Here is a 20,701-nt window from a genome sequence, read left to right on the forward strand (position 1 = left end):
ACACCTGCAAACCTGCTTCACCGCCTGTGAAGCGACTGCCCCCTGCAGGTGGGGAGCTGGGGCTCGAACCAGGATCCTTATGCCGGTCCTTGCACTTTGCGCCACCTGCGCTTAACCCGCTGCGCTACCGCCCGACTCCCGAGATTCTTATTTCTTATGAGAAGAGTGATGTCTCAAAGTGACTAGTTGCTTAGAAATACAATTTCTTTATACTTCTCCTTTTCTTTATTTTTTCCTTATTTTAATCAGTAATCTAGTTTCCTCATGCCAACTGCAAAATTCATTGATGTCAGTTGAAAGAAGTTACACAGCATAGTATTTTTCTTAGCATTTCTCTAATGTCTTATTTAGACACACAGTGATGTTGTGTTTGGATTAGGATGTGAGCGAGGAGTGTGCACGCAGCCTGATCTTCTCTAGCTTTTCTCTGAACACTCTCAGCTGGGATTTGGATGGTTTTTAAGGTCAGAGGTTCTCACTGCTGAGGGTTAGGTGTAGTGCTGTTTTTGCAAGCTGATAGAGATTCGTGTGATTTGAAAACCAAAAATAGACAGTGAAAGTCACCTCATATCATAGAAAGGGTAGCTGAGCTCCAGGACACATTGGTGGGGTCTTCAGTCCAGGGAAGCCTGGCCAGCATCCTGGTGGCATCTGGAACCTGGTGATTGAAAAGAGAGTTAACATACGAAGCCAAACAAATTGTTGAGCAGTCATGGACCCAAAGCTTGGAATAGTGGAGAGGAAGTGTTAGGGGGGAGGTACTCACTGCAAACTCTAGTGTACTTCTGCTTTCGGGTATATATTTTGCCGTAGTTTATGGATACGTGTGAACATAAGCTCTCTCTCACAGAAACTGGTGTATATCTAGGTTATGGGACTTTGTTAGAAAGTGAACCATCTGAGATGAAATTAGAGTGTACTATAAAAGGAAAGATCTCACCTGAGTAACGAAGCTGAAGGGTTGTCATTCCACACGTGAAGTCTCTGGACACAGTCTGAGGTGAAGCATGTTGAGGTGGCAATCGTTGCGTTGGTTAGGTTGTGATCGGCGGATGCAATATTATTTGGTATGGATTGGGAGAGGCATATGGGAAAGTGGGCCCTATCCAAGCTGGATCAGGGAAGAGAGTAGCTCACAAACATGGGAAAAGTATATATGTATTGTTAACTGTAAACCTCATCTATCTGATCTGGGGCCAAAGTCAGCACAGGAGTCTATGTAACCTCTGCATCCCTGTAGGTCTGAGCTCACATTCCATGGTCACAGCTAGGAACATTCCAGGCTGTGCCAATTTCAGGACCCATCATCCTCGGGTGATAGGCAGAGTGTGCTATCCAACCTCCCTTCGGAGAATGGAATATTCCCTACCATTGCGGATTCACTTTGAGGGCCAGGTCTGATAGTGGCCCATAGAGGCTCCATTATGTTGTTCCTGATGGATGACCAGTGACAGTGGTGAGAGGGATCTGTTAGAAGTCTAGGCCCATCCCAGGACTCCCTGACTAGGGCCCCAGGTGATGGGGTGGCCTGGTTGTGACTGAGAATGTGAGTTTTAAAAACAACAGAAAAGCAAAAAGGATCCTCTGCAAAGGAACTCTCATGAGATTATTAGCTGATTTCTTGAGACCCTCAAAGTTAGAAAAGTCTAGCAGGATGTGTTCAAAGTTTTAAATGGAAAAGACCCTATCCCACGAATATTCTGTTATGTTGTCACTCAGGTTCAGCAGAGTAAAAGAGACCTTTTTGTGTTTGCTTGTTTGTCTGTTTTACCAGATCACTGCTCAGCTCTGGTTTGGTGGTATTAGGGATTGAACCTGAGACCTTTGGTGCCTCAGGAATGAGTGGCTTTGTGCATAACTATTACGCCTGAGCTTTCTGGACAAACAATAGGTACATAAATTCATTAGTACCAGACTAGCTCTACAAAGAATACGAAGGCCAGGGAGTAACTCAAGTTTGTTAGAACACAGAATTGCATGCCAGAGGCCACAGGTTCAGTCCCCAGCACCAGTGTATTCCAGAGATGAGCAGTGCTCGTTCTCATAAAACTTTTAAATATAAAAATAAAAGTTTTATTTTATATAAATAAAACTTTTAAAAATACTGGGGTCAGGTGGTGGTGTGCCTGGTAGAGCACATGTTACATTGTGCAGAGATCTGGGTCCAAACCCCCAGTTTCCTCCTGCAAAGAGGGAAGCTTCACAAGCTGTACAGCAAGCAGTGTCTGTCTCTCCCTCTGCCCCCCCCCCCCGCAATTTCTCTTTGTTTCCATTAACAAAAGAAATAAAAAGGTACATGGAGCAGTGAATTTCTCATACAGGCACCAAGCTCAGCTATAAATCTAGTGAAAATAAATAAATAAATAAATAAATAGGATTTATATAAGAAGAAAATATAGAATGACCTTACCCATATTGGGTCAATAAAGAAACAGAGAGATAGGTCACCTCGTAGAGTGCATAGTTTGCCATGTGTGATGACCTAGGTTTGAACCCCAAGAACCACGTGAGAGCACAATGCACTGCAATTGTAGTGCTTCTCTATCTTTATGTATCTATATCTTGTTCCCCGTGCCACCAACCCCCCCCCCCCCAATGGAAAGGGAAAACATGCAAAGTCATGCCAAGCCATTGGACTTGGAATGCAGAACTGAGGTTACCAAAGAGGAAGTGGGTAGCAAGAATGGAGGGAAACCCAATGGGCTTTGGTGATGAGTGAGATGTAGTGTCACCCATAGGTGTGACATTATACTTCTAAGACATTTCCCCAGTACATTTTTGTTTTAAAGTACAAAATGTTTCCTCAGTACCTGAATGGTTGTCATGTTCTGTGGGGTTACTCTATAGGCCAGTGGAGTGTTTATGCAACAGTGATTCTAATTTAAATTAGTTTATATTGAATCTTTTTTTTTTTTTTGGAAGAGTTTGATACCAGGAACTATTGTATAGAAAAGTTACTTTGGAAATGTTGATCATCACTAGCAACACTGGAAAAACAGGTTATTGTTGAAGTTACATACCCAGTGGGTGGGTGGGGATTTTTTCCCCTTGTAAAGCTAATGGCAGTGGATTTCCCCCATATGTCAGATGGCAAGTAAGAGGATGGAGGATCATGGTAGCTCCACCCCACAAGAGGTAGATCATGGGTATAGCGTGACTTTTTCAGTTTGACACATGAAGATGCTGTGGTGGAACAAATTCACAGCAAGGCTATGCTGTTAATACACGGAGAGGCAGGGCATCAAATGCAAATCTTTTGTGTCTTGTTTCCTTTGTGCTAAAGGGGTCCCAAGGGAAACACTAGAGAGCACTGCTAGACGTTACCTCAGAATCTGTGGTGCGTAGCTCATGGCAGACACACCTAGAGGATTACCCGGCTCAGTCTTCCTTGAATTTCACAGTAGAAATCCAATTTCGACATCAAAAAATATTCCATAAGTTTGGTTTCAAACACTTTCTTTGTTCTGAGATTATCATTCCTCCCTTCTTGTTCATCTTTGTCCTTCCTAATTTTGGGCCCCTGACTTCTAGCTTCAACAGGTACTACAGTGCTTCGGCAGGGAAAGGAAGAAGGGGACAAGAGAGCAGTGAAGGAAAGTAAGAGTAGAGAGATTTATTTATTATTTATTTTTACTCCAGAGTTATCGCTGGGCTCAGTGCCTGCATTACACATCCACTACTCCTGGAGGCCATTTTCCCCATTTTTTTTTTTTTTTGCTGTTGTTACTGCTGTTATTGTTGGATAGGACAGAGAGAAATCTAGAGAGAAGGGGAAGACAGGGGTGGAGAGGGAAAGACAGACACCTGCAGACCTGCTTCACTGCCTGTGAAGTGACTCCCCTGCAGGTGGGGGCCCAGGGGCTTGAACTTGGATCTTTACACTTTGGTCCTTGCATTTTGCGCCATGTGCACTTAACCCCCTGCACCATCACCTGGCCCCCTTATTTATTTTTACTAGAGCACTACTAAACCCTGGCTTGGAATCTCTTTTGATTAGCCTATTCTAAATAGAAGCTAAGAAATGCCTCAGCCTGTCTAGCACTTAGAGCTCAAAGAATCGTGGGACCAGGGATATTAGAAATAATAATAATAGTAATAATAATAATAATTATCCAGTCATGGGGGCTGGACATACTTGGTTAAACACACATAATACTATGCACAGGTTCAAGCCCCCACTACTCCCACCTGCAGGGGGATGCTTCACAAGTGGCGAAGCAGGTCTGCAGGTGTCTCTCTCAGTTTCTGTCCTATCCAATGAAATGGGGGAGGGGAATGTCCTCCAGATGCTGTGGATTTGTAGTGCCAGCATTGAGCGCCAGTGATAACCCTGAAGGAAAAGAAAAAAAAATCTTAAAAACAAAACAAAAACTCAATTGCTTCCCAGATAAGACATCTGAGATCTGTGCAAGGAGGTTACTTGCTCGGGATCACAGAAGACACACAGATTTTTTTAAAACCACTTCTGCATGACTAATTCAGTTGTCTCACAACAGTCCCCATGAAATATACTTCTTGTCAAATGCCACACAGGAGCAAACAGCTTCACTTTTTTTTTTCCTAGTCCATTGTGGAGGGAACTTAGAAATTATGAAAGACAAACCAAACGGCTCCTGAAACTGATTTCTGGTTCTGTAATTAGTTTCTAAGTGAGGATACTATTTCAGAAAGAGAAATAACTTGCCCAGATTATTATGACGCAACCAATGACTACCTTATATGTTGGAGCCCAGGAAAAATTCAGCTTCTTTGAACAAATGGCCCACGTATAGAAGTGCAGTATTGGAAATATATGTTGATTGACCCTGACCTTTCTCAGTAAGTTAATATAGTTGCACTTTGAGCCATGTATGAGTCCATTAATTTTTTAATTTGATATGTTTGTGGCATTATATTACTGGGTATAACAGGATATGTATTTATGAGCATGCCATGAACTAGGAAAAAGTTTTGAGTTAAGGGAAATTTGAGGCTATTTTTTCCCTTTTGTTGACCTTGTTTTTCTTATTGTTGTGGTTATTACTTTTGTTATTGCTGTCATTGATGTTGGGTAGGACAGAGAAATCAAGAGAGAAGGGGAAGATGGGGGAGAGGGGAGAGAAAGATAGTCACCTGCAGACCTGTTTCACCACAAGTGAAGTGACCCCCCCCCCCCACAGATCCTGGGGCTTGAACCAGGATCCTTGCGCTGGTCCTTGTGTTTCATATCATGTGTGCTTAACCTGCTGCGCTACTGCCTAGCCCCCATACTTTTTTTTTCCTGCTATATGCAGGTAAGTTAAAGGTAAAAAGTTATCCTTATGGGACTTTTTGAAAATAAGAGATCAATTTGTAAATAATATATATATATATTTTTATTTGTTTTCCAGAATCTAGTTTAGGTTCAAAATTGAGAGGTCCTGAATTGAGCTTAAAAGGCACCCAGCACGTGATGCAAGCTGGCCAGACACTGTATCTCAAATGCAGGTAAGTGATTGCTCATGTGTGGGGATGGTGGGGCTGGCCGTCTTTCTAGGGCAGAGTAGATAGGTAGGGCCTTCCGTGGTCTCGTGTGACCTGTATAATGCAAACCACAGGTGAGAGCAGTTCATCAACAGAGAATTGCTTGAGGGGAAGCCAGAGAGTGACCTAACCATGCTCACAACTTTATTCTGAGTTACATAAAAGCAGTTCTAGATACCTTGCTTTTTTTTTTTGCTCTTTTTTTTTTTTCTTTTTCTTTTAAGAACATGAGGACTTCTCAGAAAGGCCCTCAGTATAATGACCTGAGGAATACAATGGATGGACAGGAACCAAGACTTCCTGTAATGGTGCTCTGTTTTGTTCTCTGTGATTGCAGGGGGAATGGAGCCCACTCATGGTCTTTGCCTGACACGGTGAGTAAGGAGAGCAAAAGACTTAGCATAACTAAGTCTGCTTGTGGAAGGAATGGCAAACAATTCTGCAGCATTCTGACCTTGAACATGACTCAGGCGAACCACACTGGCTTCTATAGCTGCAGATATCTGTATATACCTGCTTCAAAGAAGAAAACAGAATCTACAATCTATATATTTATTAATGGTAAGATTTTCATTTTCTATATTCTGTTTGTTACAGCTTTGCAGTGGGTTATAAATCTGCCATGATCCATTAGAAAGGTCCTTAGCCTTGTGTGAAAGAAAAAAATCTAGCTGGGGAAAAAAAAAAGAGGAATGCATTTGTAATGCATTTCTTCACAATCAATTTCAGTTGTAGTTTTTAAGGGCCAGTCAGTTGTATGCTCTCTGAGGGGAGAGCCTCTTGACTATATCTGTTGTAGTACGTAGCTTAGTATTGGCACACAGTTGGCCAAATTAATACAGGGTTTTAGTTCTGCTTCTTAATGATTGAGGAGTCCAGAATAGAATACATGATGTTTTGTCCTTTAACACAATTGCATTCTCTTTATGCTTGAATTATACAGTATTCTTTCTAGTAAATTCATAACTGTGTTGTTGCTAATGTCTCTTTCAAAGCTGATCCATTCAGTGACATTCATTAAGGAACTACTATAATACAGATCTGGCAGGTCTTATTACATAGTGAAAAGAACAAAAGTTCAAAATGGGTCGTTTTTCAGTTATTTTGCCGATACTGTTTTCCTTCCATAGAAAGTGAGCAGGTAAGATAATATTCCAAGAGAACAGATGTGAATTTCTTAAATATGAGTTCACAGTAGAAAAGAAGCTCAGGAAAAAAAATACAGAAAAGTAGCTTACCATTTTGCTCTTCCTTTTGTTTTGTTCCAACTAATTTTCAAAACTTGTGAGAAGGATATAACAAACCAAAAAAACAAACTCCAGAGAACTTAAAGTAAAATTAGCAGGCACCTCAGGTAGAAAATCAAGTTAATGGGAGTCGGGCGGTAGCACAGGGCAGTAGCGCAGCGCGTTAAGCGCAGGTGGCGCAAAGTGCAAGGACCGGCGTAAGGATCCTGGTTCAAGCCCCTGGCTCCCTACTTGCAGGGGAGTCGCTTCACAGGCGGTGAAGCAAGTCTGCAGGTGTCTCTCTTTCTCTCCTCCTCTCTGTCTTGCCCTCCTCTCTCCATTTCTCTCTGTCCTATCCAACAATGATGACACCAATAACAACGATAATAACTACAACAAGGGCAACAAGAGGGAATTAATAAATAGATAAATATTTTTTAAAAAAGAAAGTGTTACAAAAAAAGAAAATCAAGTTAACAAGTGAACAACCCACTAGCAAAATGCCCCGGCCAGCGGGGCGGTGAACAGGGGCTAGGAACCCACAAAACCTGGAATGAAAGGGACAGGAGACACAAGAAATGACAGCAAGACAGGACTCTGATCAAGCTGCAAAATTTTATTGTGTTCACAGGCATTTTAAGGCTTTGGGGAAGGGGGAGCATAGGGGGAAGGGGGAGGCAGAGATCGCGGCGGAGGGTCCCTTGCAACTATTTCTGTTAAACTATAACTATATGGTATGTCACTATAACTATATGGTATGTCACTTAGTTTCTGGCAAACATCCTTCCTATGGGAATTAGAAACTTATCTCGAAGGCTTCTGTTGTTTCAAGGCTTAGCTTCTATCAAGCAGAGAAATGGCTTCTGGCAGCAAAATATGCATTAGAACTGGGCATTTGAAATTCAGGCAGTACAACAGAATTATGTTCCAGCAGGGCAGTCTTTTTCTTTCAAATCTCGAAATAAGTCAGCTAGGCAGTGAACATACTGTGTCATTATCCAGACTCAGCATTAGTTTAAGAGGCTGTGGAATAGTTGTATGAGATTGGCAGTAACATCTCTTAACTATTACCAGCCTGATTTTTACTTTTATGCCACTGCTCTTCCAAACTCCTGTTCTCATGTTTTTCTCTCCCCCAAAGGGTAAATTATTGAAATAAGCAACAATGTCCTACTGGAAAATAAAAGAAGGGACCAGAGAGATAGATACAACATAGGGAGTGTGCACTGCCATGTGAGTGGGTCCAGGTCCACCAGTGGAAGCTCTGGTGTTTCTCTCTCTCTCTCTCTCTCTCTCTCTCTCACCAGAGGACTAACCAGTTCTGGTGGTGCAGGGAATTGAACCTGGGAATTCAGAGCCTCAAGCATGAGAGTCTCTTTGCATAAATATTATGCTATCTACCCCCCCATCTGAATGAAAAAATGGCGTTTAGTGGTAGAATTATACATGTGTCAGTTCCTGAATCTGCAGAATCAATGATGATGATAAATCAGAAGTTGGCCATAGCTCTTTGCTTGGAGAGCTCAGCTCACTTCTTGTAGGAGGAAAGATAGATGAGACAGGCTTTAGGAGCAGATTTAGAATTCAGGGAAGGGATCTTTAGAGAGGTCCTTTTGCTGCTGATGGAGAAAACAGACAGTTTGATAGCAGTAGGGAGAAAAGGCCCCTGCTCTCTTCTTGTTCGATATAACATGTTAACATGTTCTTTCTGATGCTTATCACTGGGAGAGTGAAGAAAAAGTTGTTCACACTAAAATTCCCTTCAAACACTTATATGAGGGAAAGAGAAGCTATTTTCTTGTATTTTAAAAAGTCATGTCCACCTATTTTCACCTTCAGCTGCTACACTAATCAACAGACCTTGTCGGCCTATGTAACTTGTCAGTAATGAGTTAGAACTCTCCGTTCCTTTCTTAAATCAGAGAAACTAGCTTGTGATAGCAGATCTGCTGGCAAATTATCAGGCTTTTCAGGCTTAAACTAAAAAGAAAAATTTTGTGTGGCAAGGCATCAAAACCTACTGTTTTAATAAACAAACTCTTATTATCTTAAAAAAAAAAAAAAGAAAAAAAATTTTTTCCAAGAGCACTACTCAGGTCTGGGTTATGTTTGTGCTGGGCATTGAGCCTGGGATCTCAGAGCCTCAAGCATGAAAGTCTTTTGCATAACTACTAGCTATCTCCCCCACTCCCTGAAAGCCAGATCTCTGCCCATTTAGTTTCTTTTGTCTGCAATATGTTTCCGCTTACACTGCCTGGCACTGGGTAAGAATTCTGCATTGTGCTTTAAGTGAATATTCAGTGTGAGTTCTGGGGTTGTGTGGAGTTGTATGTTGATATTCTAGGTGAAGTAGATGTGAAAGTGTCGTGGTTGATGATCCAGGTCTGCTAAAGGATTAGGAGGGGAAGTCTTAATTATTGTGACACATACCGTGTGTGCTTTCTGGTAACAGTGCACAAACACTAGTGTAGAGTTACAAGTCCCAGAATCTCAGAGTCCTTCCTTGCACAGTTTGGTTGGCTGTTAGGAAACTGTTCATTTCAAAGGCTGTGTTCTTAGAGAAGAAGGATCTTGAATTGCAGTCACTGTGTTTCACAGGATATTGTCATGGAATACATAAGACTACTATTAACTGGAAAAAGATCATTGCAATGAGATGAGTCATTGTTTTTAGTAGTAGTAATGCTCAAAGGTATTTGAATCCATAGTGGTAATTACAAAGGACCAACTGGACTAGTTTGTTAATTTAGTCAACAATATTTAGGTGGCATTTGTTATGTACCTGTAACTGTATTGTGCTGAATAATACGCCAGTTTGCTGTCTTTTTTGGAGGAGTGATATTAGTCTCATAAGCATACTTTACTGCAGTGTAGGTGTGATATAATTTATAAAGCAACTATAACTTTTTCAAACATCCTAACATGTTATAGATTTTGTATTTTCATTATGTAATTATTTGTTGGAGACTATTTGGTCTTAACCTTCCATTCTTTTTATTTTATTTTATTATTATCTTTTTAACCAGGGCTCTCCTCAGTTCTTGGTTTATGGTGGTAGGGAGGATTGAACCTGGGACTTTGGAGCCTGTTTGTTTACATAACCACTATACTATCTCCCCCATCTTATGCTTCCATTCTTATTGGCTACCTGTTAAGGTCTAATTTCGTTCAGGGGCACGGAACTTAGAACTTGTGCCTGATAATTCAGGCTTGTTTCCGGCATTAATAAAACCCTAACCAGCTGCTGCTACACATCTGTAACTACTCACTAGTTATTAGCTAGTCATCAGTTATTTTTTTTATTATTGTAGACTATTTATTTTAGAGTATATTATTCTGCCTGGACAGTCTGCTTCCCTACTATCTACAGATGTGTTGACATTTTGTTTTGGTTTCTCATAAAAATGAAAAGCTCTGTGAGACTTAATCTTTTGAAAAGACAATTGGTCTGTAGTCTGATAAGCTTCTTAGAAAAATAATCAGAACTCTGTGGTTCTATGTGACATGAAATCTGGCATGTTCATTGTAAACAAGCCACTAGTTAACGTTGATTGTCTGCTCTGTAACAGACACACTTCCACCTATGCCCTTATTTGGGTACATCAGACATGCTGTGGACAATAAAAAGAAAAAAAGTTAGGGCTACCACATCATTATAGTGTGTGTCAGTCCACCAGATCTCTACTATTTTATTTAATGACCGAGTTGGTGAAATCAGAATTTCCCACAATATAATAACTTATATTGGTAAATTATTTTCACTTAAATATGTGATTTTATTTACATTGTGCCATTTCATTCTCACAAAAACTCTAGCCATTCTCTTCATTTTACAAGTGAAGGACCTGGGCAGGGGAGACAGTGTAATGGTTATATAAACAACTTTCATGCCTGAGGCTTTGAGCTCCCAGGTTCAAACTATAATAAGCCTGAGTTGAACAGCATTCTGGGTAAAATAAACTAATGAGAGACATAAAGGTTCATGGGAGAAGCTTCCCAGGGGAAGCTGACCTGAGTCCCCTCAGATTCTCTATAGAGGGAGATGGGAGGAGTGAGGCAGAGAAGCTGGCTGCTGTGTGCTTGGAGGTGGGGAGCTGGTAGCTCTGTAGTAGCTATAGAGTGAAGCATTGACATTGGAGCTCAGTGGCTGTGGTGAGTGCCTAGGTGCCACTGAATCAGTGAGAGGGAGGAGCCGAAGAGACACACTGCTGGGGAGACTATAGTCAAGTTATTCCGGGTCCCAAAACAAAGTAGGGCTTTGTCTCTCTGAATGACAGGGATGTGAGGTCATGCTTACCATTCTTTCCTAATGCACCTTTTGCTCCATCTTGAAATGGGTTTAAATGAGAATGGCTGACTAATACTATAAATGCATATCTTTAAGAATTACCTGTGACAATGAATGAAATCTCCAGTAATATAGCTTATAATGAAAAGCTAAACCGTGAAACACTTAGCTCCCGTATGCTTTTTTAAATAGTTTCTTTTATTGGATAGAGTGAGAAATTGAGAGGGAAAGGGGAGATAAGAAAGGGAGAACAAGGGACTCGAGTTAAGTGGGTTAAGTGTAGGTGGCGCAAAGTGCAAGGACTGGCATAAGGATCCCGGTTCAAGCCCCTGGCTCCCCACCTGCAGGGGGCTCGCTTCACAGTCGGTGAAGCAGGTCTGCAGGTGTCTTTCTCTCCCCCTCTGTCATCCACTCCTCTCCATTTCTCTCTGTCCTATCCAACAATGATGACATCAATGATAACTATAACAATAAATCAAGGACAACAAAACAGAGTAAATATTTTTTTAAAAAAATTTTTAAAAAAGGAGAATAAAAGAGAGATACCAGCAGCATTGCTTCACCACTCTCAGAGTTTTCCCTCTGCAGGTAGGTACTGAGGGCTTGAACCCAGGTCCTTGTTCATGGTTATACGTGTGCTCAACCAGGTACTCTACTACCTGCCCCCCTAATGCTTTCTAAGAGGAATGAGAATGTTAGGACTGCTTGGGTGGCATTAATACCTGAAGAGAAAAAGAAATGCTTGTCCTTTTCTGAACCACTGGCATACTCATCGCCAGCCTTTCCTAAAAGATACAGGATGCCATGGAATCTACCACTGTGATGTATGAGTTATAATGGCAAAGTAAGAAAACTCTTCAGGGAGTCGGGCGGTGGCGCAGTGGGTTAAGCGCACGTGGGGCAAAGCGCAGGGACCGGCGTAAGGATCCCGGTTCGAGCCCCCGGCTCCCCACCTGCAGGGGAGTCGCTTCACAGGCGGTGAAGCAGGTCTGCAGGTGTCTATCTTTCTCTCCTCCTCTTTGTCTTCCCCTCCTCTCTCCATTTCTCTCTGTCCTATCCAACAACGACAACAACAATAATAACTACAACAATAAAACAACAAGGGCAACAAAAGGGAATAAATAAAATAAATATTTTAAAAAAAGAAAAAGAAAACTCTTCAAACATTAGTAGTGGTCTCTCTGAAGTATTTCACAACTTGTCAGGCTCAGGTAGTGCCACATTTAGTAAGTAACATTATAGTACGAAAGGAACCAGGTTCAACTCTCCCCAGTCCTGTCCTGGGGAAGCTGCTAGAGCAGTGAAGCAATTCTCTTTCTCTCTCCATCTCTCTCTCTTGTTTCCCCTTTCTTTCTCATTGTGTCTCTGTCTCTATCCAAAAGAAATAAATATTAAAGGAAGAAGAAAAGATAAAAAAAACACCATGTCAGCATCCCTAGTGTGGTCAGGAAGACCTTGAGAGCTCCCCTCACTGTGGTGGCAGCCTTATCACGCCCTTCCAGCACTATTTACATATACAACCTTCTCTAGAAAAGTCAACAAGGGAAGGAAAATAAAAGCAAACAAAACCAAAAAGTGAATATTTCACGGCTCTTCTAGTTCTTCCTAGTGAAAAAATTTGTTTCTTCTGTTCCTCTTGAATTTATTGCTTTTCTCTAAATCCATGGGTTAAGCACCTGGGTTGAAGCATTTTCTTTCATAACAGATTTTTTCCCCTGCATTGTTTCTTATATGTAATAGAACTAGTATTTGCATAACAACTAATTTTGAGGTACAAAGGAGGAAGAGAAGTCATCATCAGATGCTCGCGTAGTAGCAGTTCTAGCAAACCAGACACCCTGAAAGATACTGGTAATGTTGCCTCCACACCAGTGTATCTAGTACAGGGATAGTTCTACCTGACTGTAGGCACTTGAGTAAATAGGAATACGGGCAGTGCAGATGTTCTAAGACATTGTCAGGTTGCGTATCGGGGGGAGAGAGAAGAGACCAGGAACTCGTGGTAGAGCGGGAACGCAAATCTTTATTCACGCGGACATCCAGAATTGGGTGAGAGCACAGCGGTTTAGGCAACATGGAGCTAGTAAAATGGCCGCCTCCCACTGTGTCCACCAGCCCTTCTCCGGGTCGGGTCATGGAAGAGAAAAGAGAGAGGAAGAGGGGAGAGAGGAGGAAGCACAAACAGGAGCGACTTTTATAGGAGAATTCTGGAAGTGGCAAGTCGGGACGGGATTGGCTAGGAAAGGGGGTGGAGAAAGGCAAAAGGCATGTTGGGAAGGTGGAAATGTCTTTAGCAACTGTTGCGATGGTTTTAACTGAATTAGCAATACCCTGAGGGGATAACGAGGTGGAGATCTGTAAATAATACTTGCATGGAAATATAGTGGTTTGTGGACCCTGCCAGTGTTCAACCACATCTGCACAATTTCCCAACAGACATGCTCAGTGTTCTCCTTTGACCAGCACTTTAGATTCTCCAAAGTCTTTTATGTAATCATTTCTCATACAAGTCAAGTTGCTATTATTTCTTCCATTTTCTACATGAGGAAGCAAGCCCAGTAGCCTGCACCAAGTTAATAAAATTTCAGGTCAGGATAGGGGCGAAGATCAGGTCCCTAGGCCAGGGCTGTTTACATTACATTGGAATTCCAGCTGCTGACTTCAAGCTGTGAACTAGTGATTGTTTTTATCTCTTGAGAACACAGATTGTATAGTGGTTACATTTTTTAAAAAATCCAATTCAATGTTTTTCTTTTTATTTGGAGGAATGATAGGTTAGACTGGTTTTAGAGTATTGTTTTTTTCCCTGAAGCAGTAGACCTTAAAGAAACAAATCTTGATTCCCCAGAGCTCAGTGTTGTACCAGTTATAAACACACTGTCTCACTGCTGTGTTCTCACTCATGGACCATGGGGAGACAACACTATCTGCTAAGTTGAACAGGGCTTTTAAAAACGTATCTTAATCTATTAATAGGCTGTGGAACCAAAATAGTGGATTGTGATCAGCACTGCAGAAACCATAGTGGAGTAGAAAAATATCCAAGGACATTGCAAACAGTAAAGCTAAATGTTGCTTACTGAAATTTTCACAAAAGTTTTCATTAAATACACAAACATAGATGTACCACACACCCATATATGTACGATACATTTAAGTGTGTTTCACAAGTGTCCAGTGTTTCGTATAGATTAGTATAGTTAAGTAGGGAAGCAATCTAATAGTGTTACGGACAGGGTAGGTCACATCTAGACTTAAACTATGTTGAGGAAATACTGTTTTACAAGTCTCGATAGGATTTAATGTCTTCCCCAAAACAATTTATATTTGTTTATGAGAAGAACCCCTGCTGTAGGTACTGTGAATTTTTGCTCTTAAGAGTCTTGAATGAACTGGGCATTGGCAGTGACCTCACTCATCTAGTTGATTTGGCTGCACCCTGTGTGCATTGATGCAGTTGAGTTCCTAGGTGTCCTTCAAGTGGAGTTTCTTTTTCCCACAATTAGGTCTGGCCCAGAAAGTGATATCTGGAGATGTGGCCTGCTCACCTGCTACCAGTGAGGCCCTGCCATTCATTCTGTAGGTAACACAAAGAGCAAAATGATGGAATCTTAGCATGTTAGAGTCCCCTGGTTACCTTCTAGGATCATGACTCATGAAAGACTTGTAAAGACCGCAGATACCCAGGTTCAGCCTTTTCCAATGGATAGCTGTTATTCAGAAGTGATCTGTATGTGCGGAATTCTACTTCTTTTTTTTTAATGTTTTATTATTTATTTATTCCCTTTTGTTGCCCTTGCTGTTTTATTGTTGTAGTCACCATTGATGTCATTGTTGTTGGGTAGGACAGAGAAATGGAGAGAAGAGGGGAAGACAGAGGGGGAGAGAAAGATAGATACCTGCAGACCTGCTTCACCACTTGTGAAATGACTCCCCTGCAGGTGGGGAGCTGGGGGCTTGAACCGGGAATCTTACACCAGTCCTTGCGCTTTGCGCCACCTCCGCTTTACCCGCTGCGCTACAGCCCGACTCCCAGAATTCTACTTCAAATGATCTCTCCCATAAAGAATTTTGGCCTGTCTCTGCATTCAGCTTCATCAGAAATCTTGTGCAAGGTCAGCCTTTGCTCGATTTCTTTTATTGTTTCATTTTAATGAAGTTGTGAAAGGGGAGAAATAGGAGATTTCTAGGATTTAAAATACACACTGACAGCATTGTTGATTGGAATCACAGACCTTTTTCCCTTGGGAAACAAACCCATCTCAACAGACTGGCTCTGTGTTCCTCCTTAGGACTAAAGTATGAAGGAGCTTATATATTCTATCCATCATAGGGGACAGCTGATTAGGACCACATGGTGAGAGGTTAGAGATGAGTAGCTTAACTGTTACCTGTTCTTCTTCCCAGCTGCAGCTTGAAAGAATGGATATTTGATGGAAGACATTATGATATCTTTAAGCTTAGCCATTTTACATTTTCCTTCTAGAAACATCTTTGGTCATTAGACAGGGGCTTTGACTATAGGAACACTTGTATGTGGTTGGCACAGAAACCACTTGTGTTGGTAGTATCTTGACCTCTGGAACGTCACACCTTCCTTTCTTAGCACCTGTCCTAGGCTTTGTTTCTACTGTTGTCTATTCCAGGAATTTCACCCTTAGCACTTGATGGTAGTTGTCAAAAATGCAGGTCACTTTTTTTTTTTTTAAATAGTGGGAGCTTTTTTTCTGATAATGTCTAGGCCCCATTGATGTGTCGGTTCCTGGGGCCATCTAAGTATTAGCAGCATCCCAATCATGTATTACCAGGAATTGAGTACAACTACATAAATACTCAGAAATGATCAGGATGAGTATAAATCCTGAGTGAAACACTTGGCACAACCTAAGGCTGAAGAGTTGATAGTATGGTAGGATTATGAAATCTCAAGATACTGATAAAATACAAAGACAATGTGGACCATACCCTCTCACATACCCCCATCAACAAACAATGTGTGGGGGGAAACCCCAAGATTTAATGGCTTTAAAATTTTTTAAAGCCCTCCTTTAAGTATTATTTTAAGAAAAGTGAGCAAGGGACTTTTTAAGGAGAAATCCCCTTAAGTTGACAAGACTTTAAGTTCCTGACATTTCAAAACATTAACTGTGATAATGCCTGAAAAGCAAGGGTGATCTGTTTTTATCCTCCCCCCCATGTTGTTCTGAGACTCCTTTTAACAAACATTTTCTATTAAAATACTATTTTCTCATTGAATGCATTTTATTTACTTAGTTGGTAGTCACCTTGGCTAACAGTTTTTTTTCTCCCTTCTTCCTTTTTCTCTATTCATCTCTCTTTCTCTCTTTATTTTATTGCTATAACTTATATCTGTTAACAAGTGACCTGCATTTCTCTGAAAGGTTATTGGATGGTTTCACTCATTTGTGTAATATAAAAATTGAAAAACATGAACTTGTCAAAAAAAAAGGGGGGGATAGCTAAACTGTCCCTAAGACTTTGTGAGAACTATCATGGCCTTTGACTTTGAACAAATTCCTTTATAAAAATAACAGATAACATTGGGGGGGGGGAGAATGTATAAATGCTTACTTTTACTGGTACTATGGTTAGTGTCATCTCTGTGCATCATTTTCCTTGTCTGTAGTAAGGCATTGACATGAACGAACACACACACACACACACACACACCATATCAGTGTGGCCAATACTCAGGAGACTCTCAGTTGATGGTAATTACTTTGTGTGAAAGCCTAGGTGTGGAGTAGGAGGCATACATAGGATGCCTTCAATTTTCAAGAGGCCCCCATGAGTTTCATCTTGATAATCCCAGGTGGCTGAGCTACTCTAAGAATGACAAAGAAAAAAAGGTCAAAACAGGCATATCTCAGCCTGACACAAGGGAACATTTTCTAACATAAAGCTATTCTGTAGTGGAGGGTGAGTTCCTCATCTACGTATTCAAGCATAGGGCAGGCATTTGAGGTGAAGTCTCAGGGTGTTTCCACCTGGTGTGTGTCAGTTAAGGTCTGGTTGAGATTCATGACATTTCATCCTCACAACAACATAATTAGAATAGGTCCTGTTATTGAGCTTCCTTTGTAGAAAGGTTATAGAAATCTAATAACATGTTCAAGGTTGCCTGCTTTGTAAATCACCAAGTCAAGCTTTGGGCTCAGCTCTAGCTGAGCCCAAAGCCCAAGCTCTCTTACATTCTGCCTCACCCAGGGCTTCTACCCAATGCATTTTCAGTGCACAGTCTTTTAGTCATTTCAATGACTAAAGGGAGGTAGGGGCTTGGCACAGAGTTGCAAGTGGGGAGTGTGTGGACCATTCAGCTAACACATTTGGATTGGCAAACAAGTGCTTTGGGCTGCCAGTATTCAATACAGTATTGAAGGAGCAATGTCCTACTTATCTTACCAGGAACATTGGCTCTGCTGGGTCATACTCCCACTTGGCAACAACTGACTGTAGCAAGCAGAGGCTGTCCATTTTAGCCATGGCCCCCACTTTCTCAACTGCCTCTATGCCTGTCACTCTCCACACAGTCATTTGTCTTCCTCATCTGAACCCAGAAGAGTGTTAGTGTGCTGCACCTGGTATGAACATTTCAAGTGAATGCATCACAAGCCATGCAGGTGTGAAAACAGGAAAGTGCCCCTAGCATTTTCTGGATGAGATTCTAAGGCCCAGAGAGTTCTTCAACAGAGCCCTGACTCTACAACATGCAACTCTGGAGGAACTAATCTTGATGGGAGCTCTAGTGAGGTTGCTGTCCAGAGCTGTCAGACCACTGCTCTCTCAGGTGGAATTTTTTTTTCTCCTTCTATTATTATCATTTATTATTATTATCATCTCCAGGGCTTTGCACCAGTATGATTTCACTGCTCCTAGTTAACTCTTCTTTTTTTTTTTTTTTTTCCCACCGCCCAATCTCCATATCCCACCCCCTCCCCTGATAGCTTTCCTATTCTCTATCCCTCTGGGAGCATGGACCCAGGGTCATTGAGGGTTGCAGAAGGTGGAAGGTCTGGCTTCTGTAATTGCTTCCCCGCTGAACATGGGCGTTGACTGGTCGGTCCATACTCCCAGTCTGCCTCTCTCTTTCCCTAGTAGGGTGGGGCTCTGGGGAAGCTGAGCTCCAGGACACATTGGTGGGGTCTTCAATCCAGGGAAGTCTGGCCGGCATCCTGATGGCATCTGGAACCTGGTGACTGAAAAGAGAGTTAACATACAAAGCCAAACAAATTGTTGAGCAATCCTGGGCCCAAAGCTTGGAATAGTGGAGAGGAAGTGTTAGGGAGGTACTCACTGCAAACTCTAGTGTACTTCTGCTTTCTTACTTTGGTGCCATACTCCAAACTCAGTCAATTTCTGCTTTGCGTTTCTACTTCTTTTTTTTTTTTTACATGCATAACATTCCCCAGATTCCCATTTAACAATACAACCCCCACTATTTAATTCATCATTTTTCATGGACCTGTATTCTCCCCACCCACCCACCCACCTCAGAGTCTTTTACTTTGGTGTAATACTCCAATTCCATTTCAGGTTCGACTTGTGTTTTCTTTTCTAAACTTGTTTTTCAACTTCGGCCTGAGAGTGAGATCATCCCATATTCATCCTTCTGTTTCTGACTTATTTCACTCAACACGATTTTTTCAAGGTCCATCCAAGATCGGCTGAAAACGGTGAAGTCACCATTTTTTACAGCTGAGTAGTATTCCATTGTGTATATATACCACAACTTGCTCAGCCACTCATCTGTTGTTGGACACCTGGGTTGCTTCCAGGTTTTGGCTATTACAAATTGTGCTGCCAAGAACATATGTGTACACACATATGTAGATAAAATTCAGGTGGAATTTTATCTCCAGTTTCCATAAAACAGAATTGTCTCTCATTTGGCTGTCTTAGATTCTGAGGCGGTTATCACAGAAAACTCTTCTAAGTCCTTAGCATCTCAGCACAGAAAGCTAAGTAGAGTCTCCAGTAACTCAACCTTGATTTGAGTGGTGACCATGACTTATCAGTTTGTTGCTTCTCACTGGCAAGCCTGCTCAGGAGGTTTCCGTGCTATCCTGAGTCTCCACATCACACTGGATGTTGATGGATTAGATTGTATGTGGTGGATATGGAAAGTGTAAGTGTTATTTGCGGGATCTGGATGGGATTTTGATGTGATAGAGAACGGTCTAGGATCAGAAGACCTGAATTTATTTATTTTACTTGACCATTGTTATTCTGCTGTATGTAGGAAGCTCTCCTTCTCTTTCTCTCTGGCTTCAGTTTTCTCTTACAGCAGAAGTGGCAGCATTAAGATATCTAAAAGTCCTTTCACAGCTTTATGATTCAGAGACAGATCTGGGAATAATAGTACTTGGGACACGGCCAAAAAGTTTAGCAGAAGAAAACTTTCTGATTAATTAGAGCTCCCACCCCATACTGCTCTTCTCCCTTCTCCCTCTATTCTCCCTCCTCTTCCTTTCTTCTTCTTCTCTCTCTCCTTCCCTTCCTTGTGACCTTTCCCTTTTTCTTTCCTTTGTTCTCTTTCAAGCTGCAAGCTGCTTTAACTAACTGAGATGAAGATCTGTTTGAGGTCATTCGTCTGGTGAGCAGAATATAGACACCTCAGTGTGTCAGCTGGGCTTCAGAGTGAGCTAAGGCAAGAGTACATGTCTCTTCTGGAAAAAGGTGGGTAGTTGAGAGGTTTTTGTTTTTTTTTAAATGCATTTCTTATTTTGTACCACACAGACAGTACATATTTAAATTTTGATTTCAGAATGGCATCTTGAATCTGAAACAATGACCTTGCTCTAATAACAAATATTTATTTAAGATTTATGAATCTGTCTAGATAGCAAAACCTGGCAACAGACAGCCACAGTGGTTTTTTTTTTTTTTTTTTTTTTTTTTTGTAAATCTACATACTACTTCACTGGTGGTGAAAGTGGCTTTATTTTTAAGGTTGGTAGTGACAAGTTCCAGCTGCCATTTTATGGCATTGACTTTGATAATCAGGAAATACTAAATCCCAAGCTGTCTGTGAGCTGTGATACACAGACACTAAGTAACCTTCTACCTAACTGAAGGTGAGCGGCTCCATTACTCTGTTGCTGGCATGAGTGAAGAACATGTTTGCACTCAGATGCAGAATTTGCAAATACTTTCTCCATTTCTGTGGGCTCTTTCCCTTCCATGTCAATATTTTTTTGAAGCACAAAAGTTTTAAAAATTGGGTAAAGCCCCGTTGTTTTCATTCTTTTGTTGTTTATACTTTCTGAAAATTCAATTCCAAATCTGATATCATGACTGTTTACCAACATGTTTTTTGTTTTTGTTTTAACCAGAGCACCGCTCAGCTCTGGCTTAGGATGGTGGTGGGGACCTGAACTTGGGACTTTGGAGCCTGAGGCATGAGAGTCTCTTTGCATAACCATTATGCTATCTACCCCTACCCCCAACATAGATTCTTGTAAGAGTTTTTCAGTTACATTTTTGAAGCATTTTGAGTTAATGTTTATGTATGGTGTGATATAAAGGTCTATTTCCATTATTTTGTCATTTTAACAATGTTAAAAATTCCCATTTTCCTTGTTGAATGATCTTGGTAACTGTGTCAAAAATCGATTGACTACACACTCATGGGGTTATTTCTAGATTCTTAGTTCTACTCTATTGA

General features: G+C 41.3%; 1 protein-coding gene across 1 annotated transcript in view; it reads left to right on the plus strand.

Annotated features, from left to right (window-relative positions):
* The window catches only part of FLT1 (fms related receptor tyrosine kinase 1), a 186,610-nt gene that overhangs the window by 26,436 nt on the left and 139,473 nt on the right, over window positions 1-20,701 (plus strand). The window contains exons 2-3 of the mRNA XM_007522390.3: window positions 5,370-5,466; window positions 5,840-6,063. Coding sequence (XP_007522452.2) covers window positions 5,370-5,466; window positions 5,840-6,063 — 321 coding nt within the window. The remainder of the gene's footprint in view (window positions 1-5,369; window positions 5,467-5,839; window positions 6,064-20,701) is intronic.

The sequence above is a fragment of the Erinaceus europaeus genome, chromosome 5 (genome assembly GCF_950295315.1).
Source record: "Erinaceus europaeus chromosome 5, mEriEur2.1, whole genome shotgun sequence".
In the NCBI taxonomy this organism is placed as follows: domain Eukaryota; kingdom Metazoa; phylum Chordata; class Mammalia; order Eulipotyphla; family Erinaceidae; genus Erinaceus; species Erinaceus europaeus.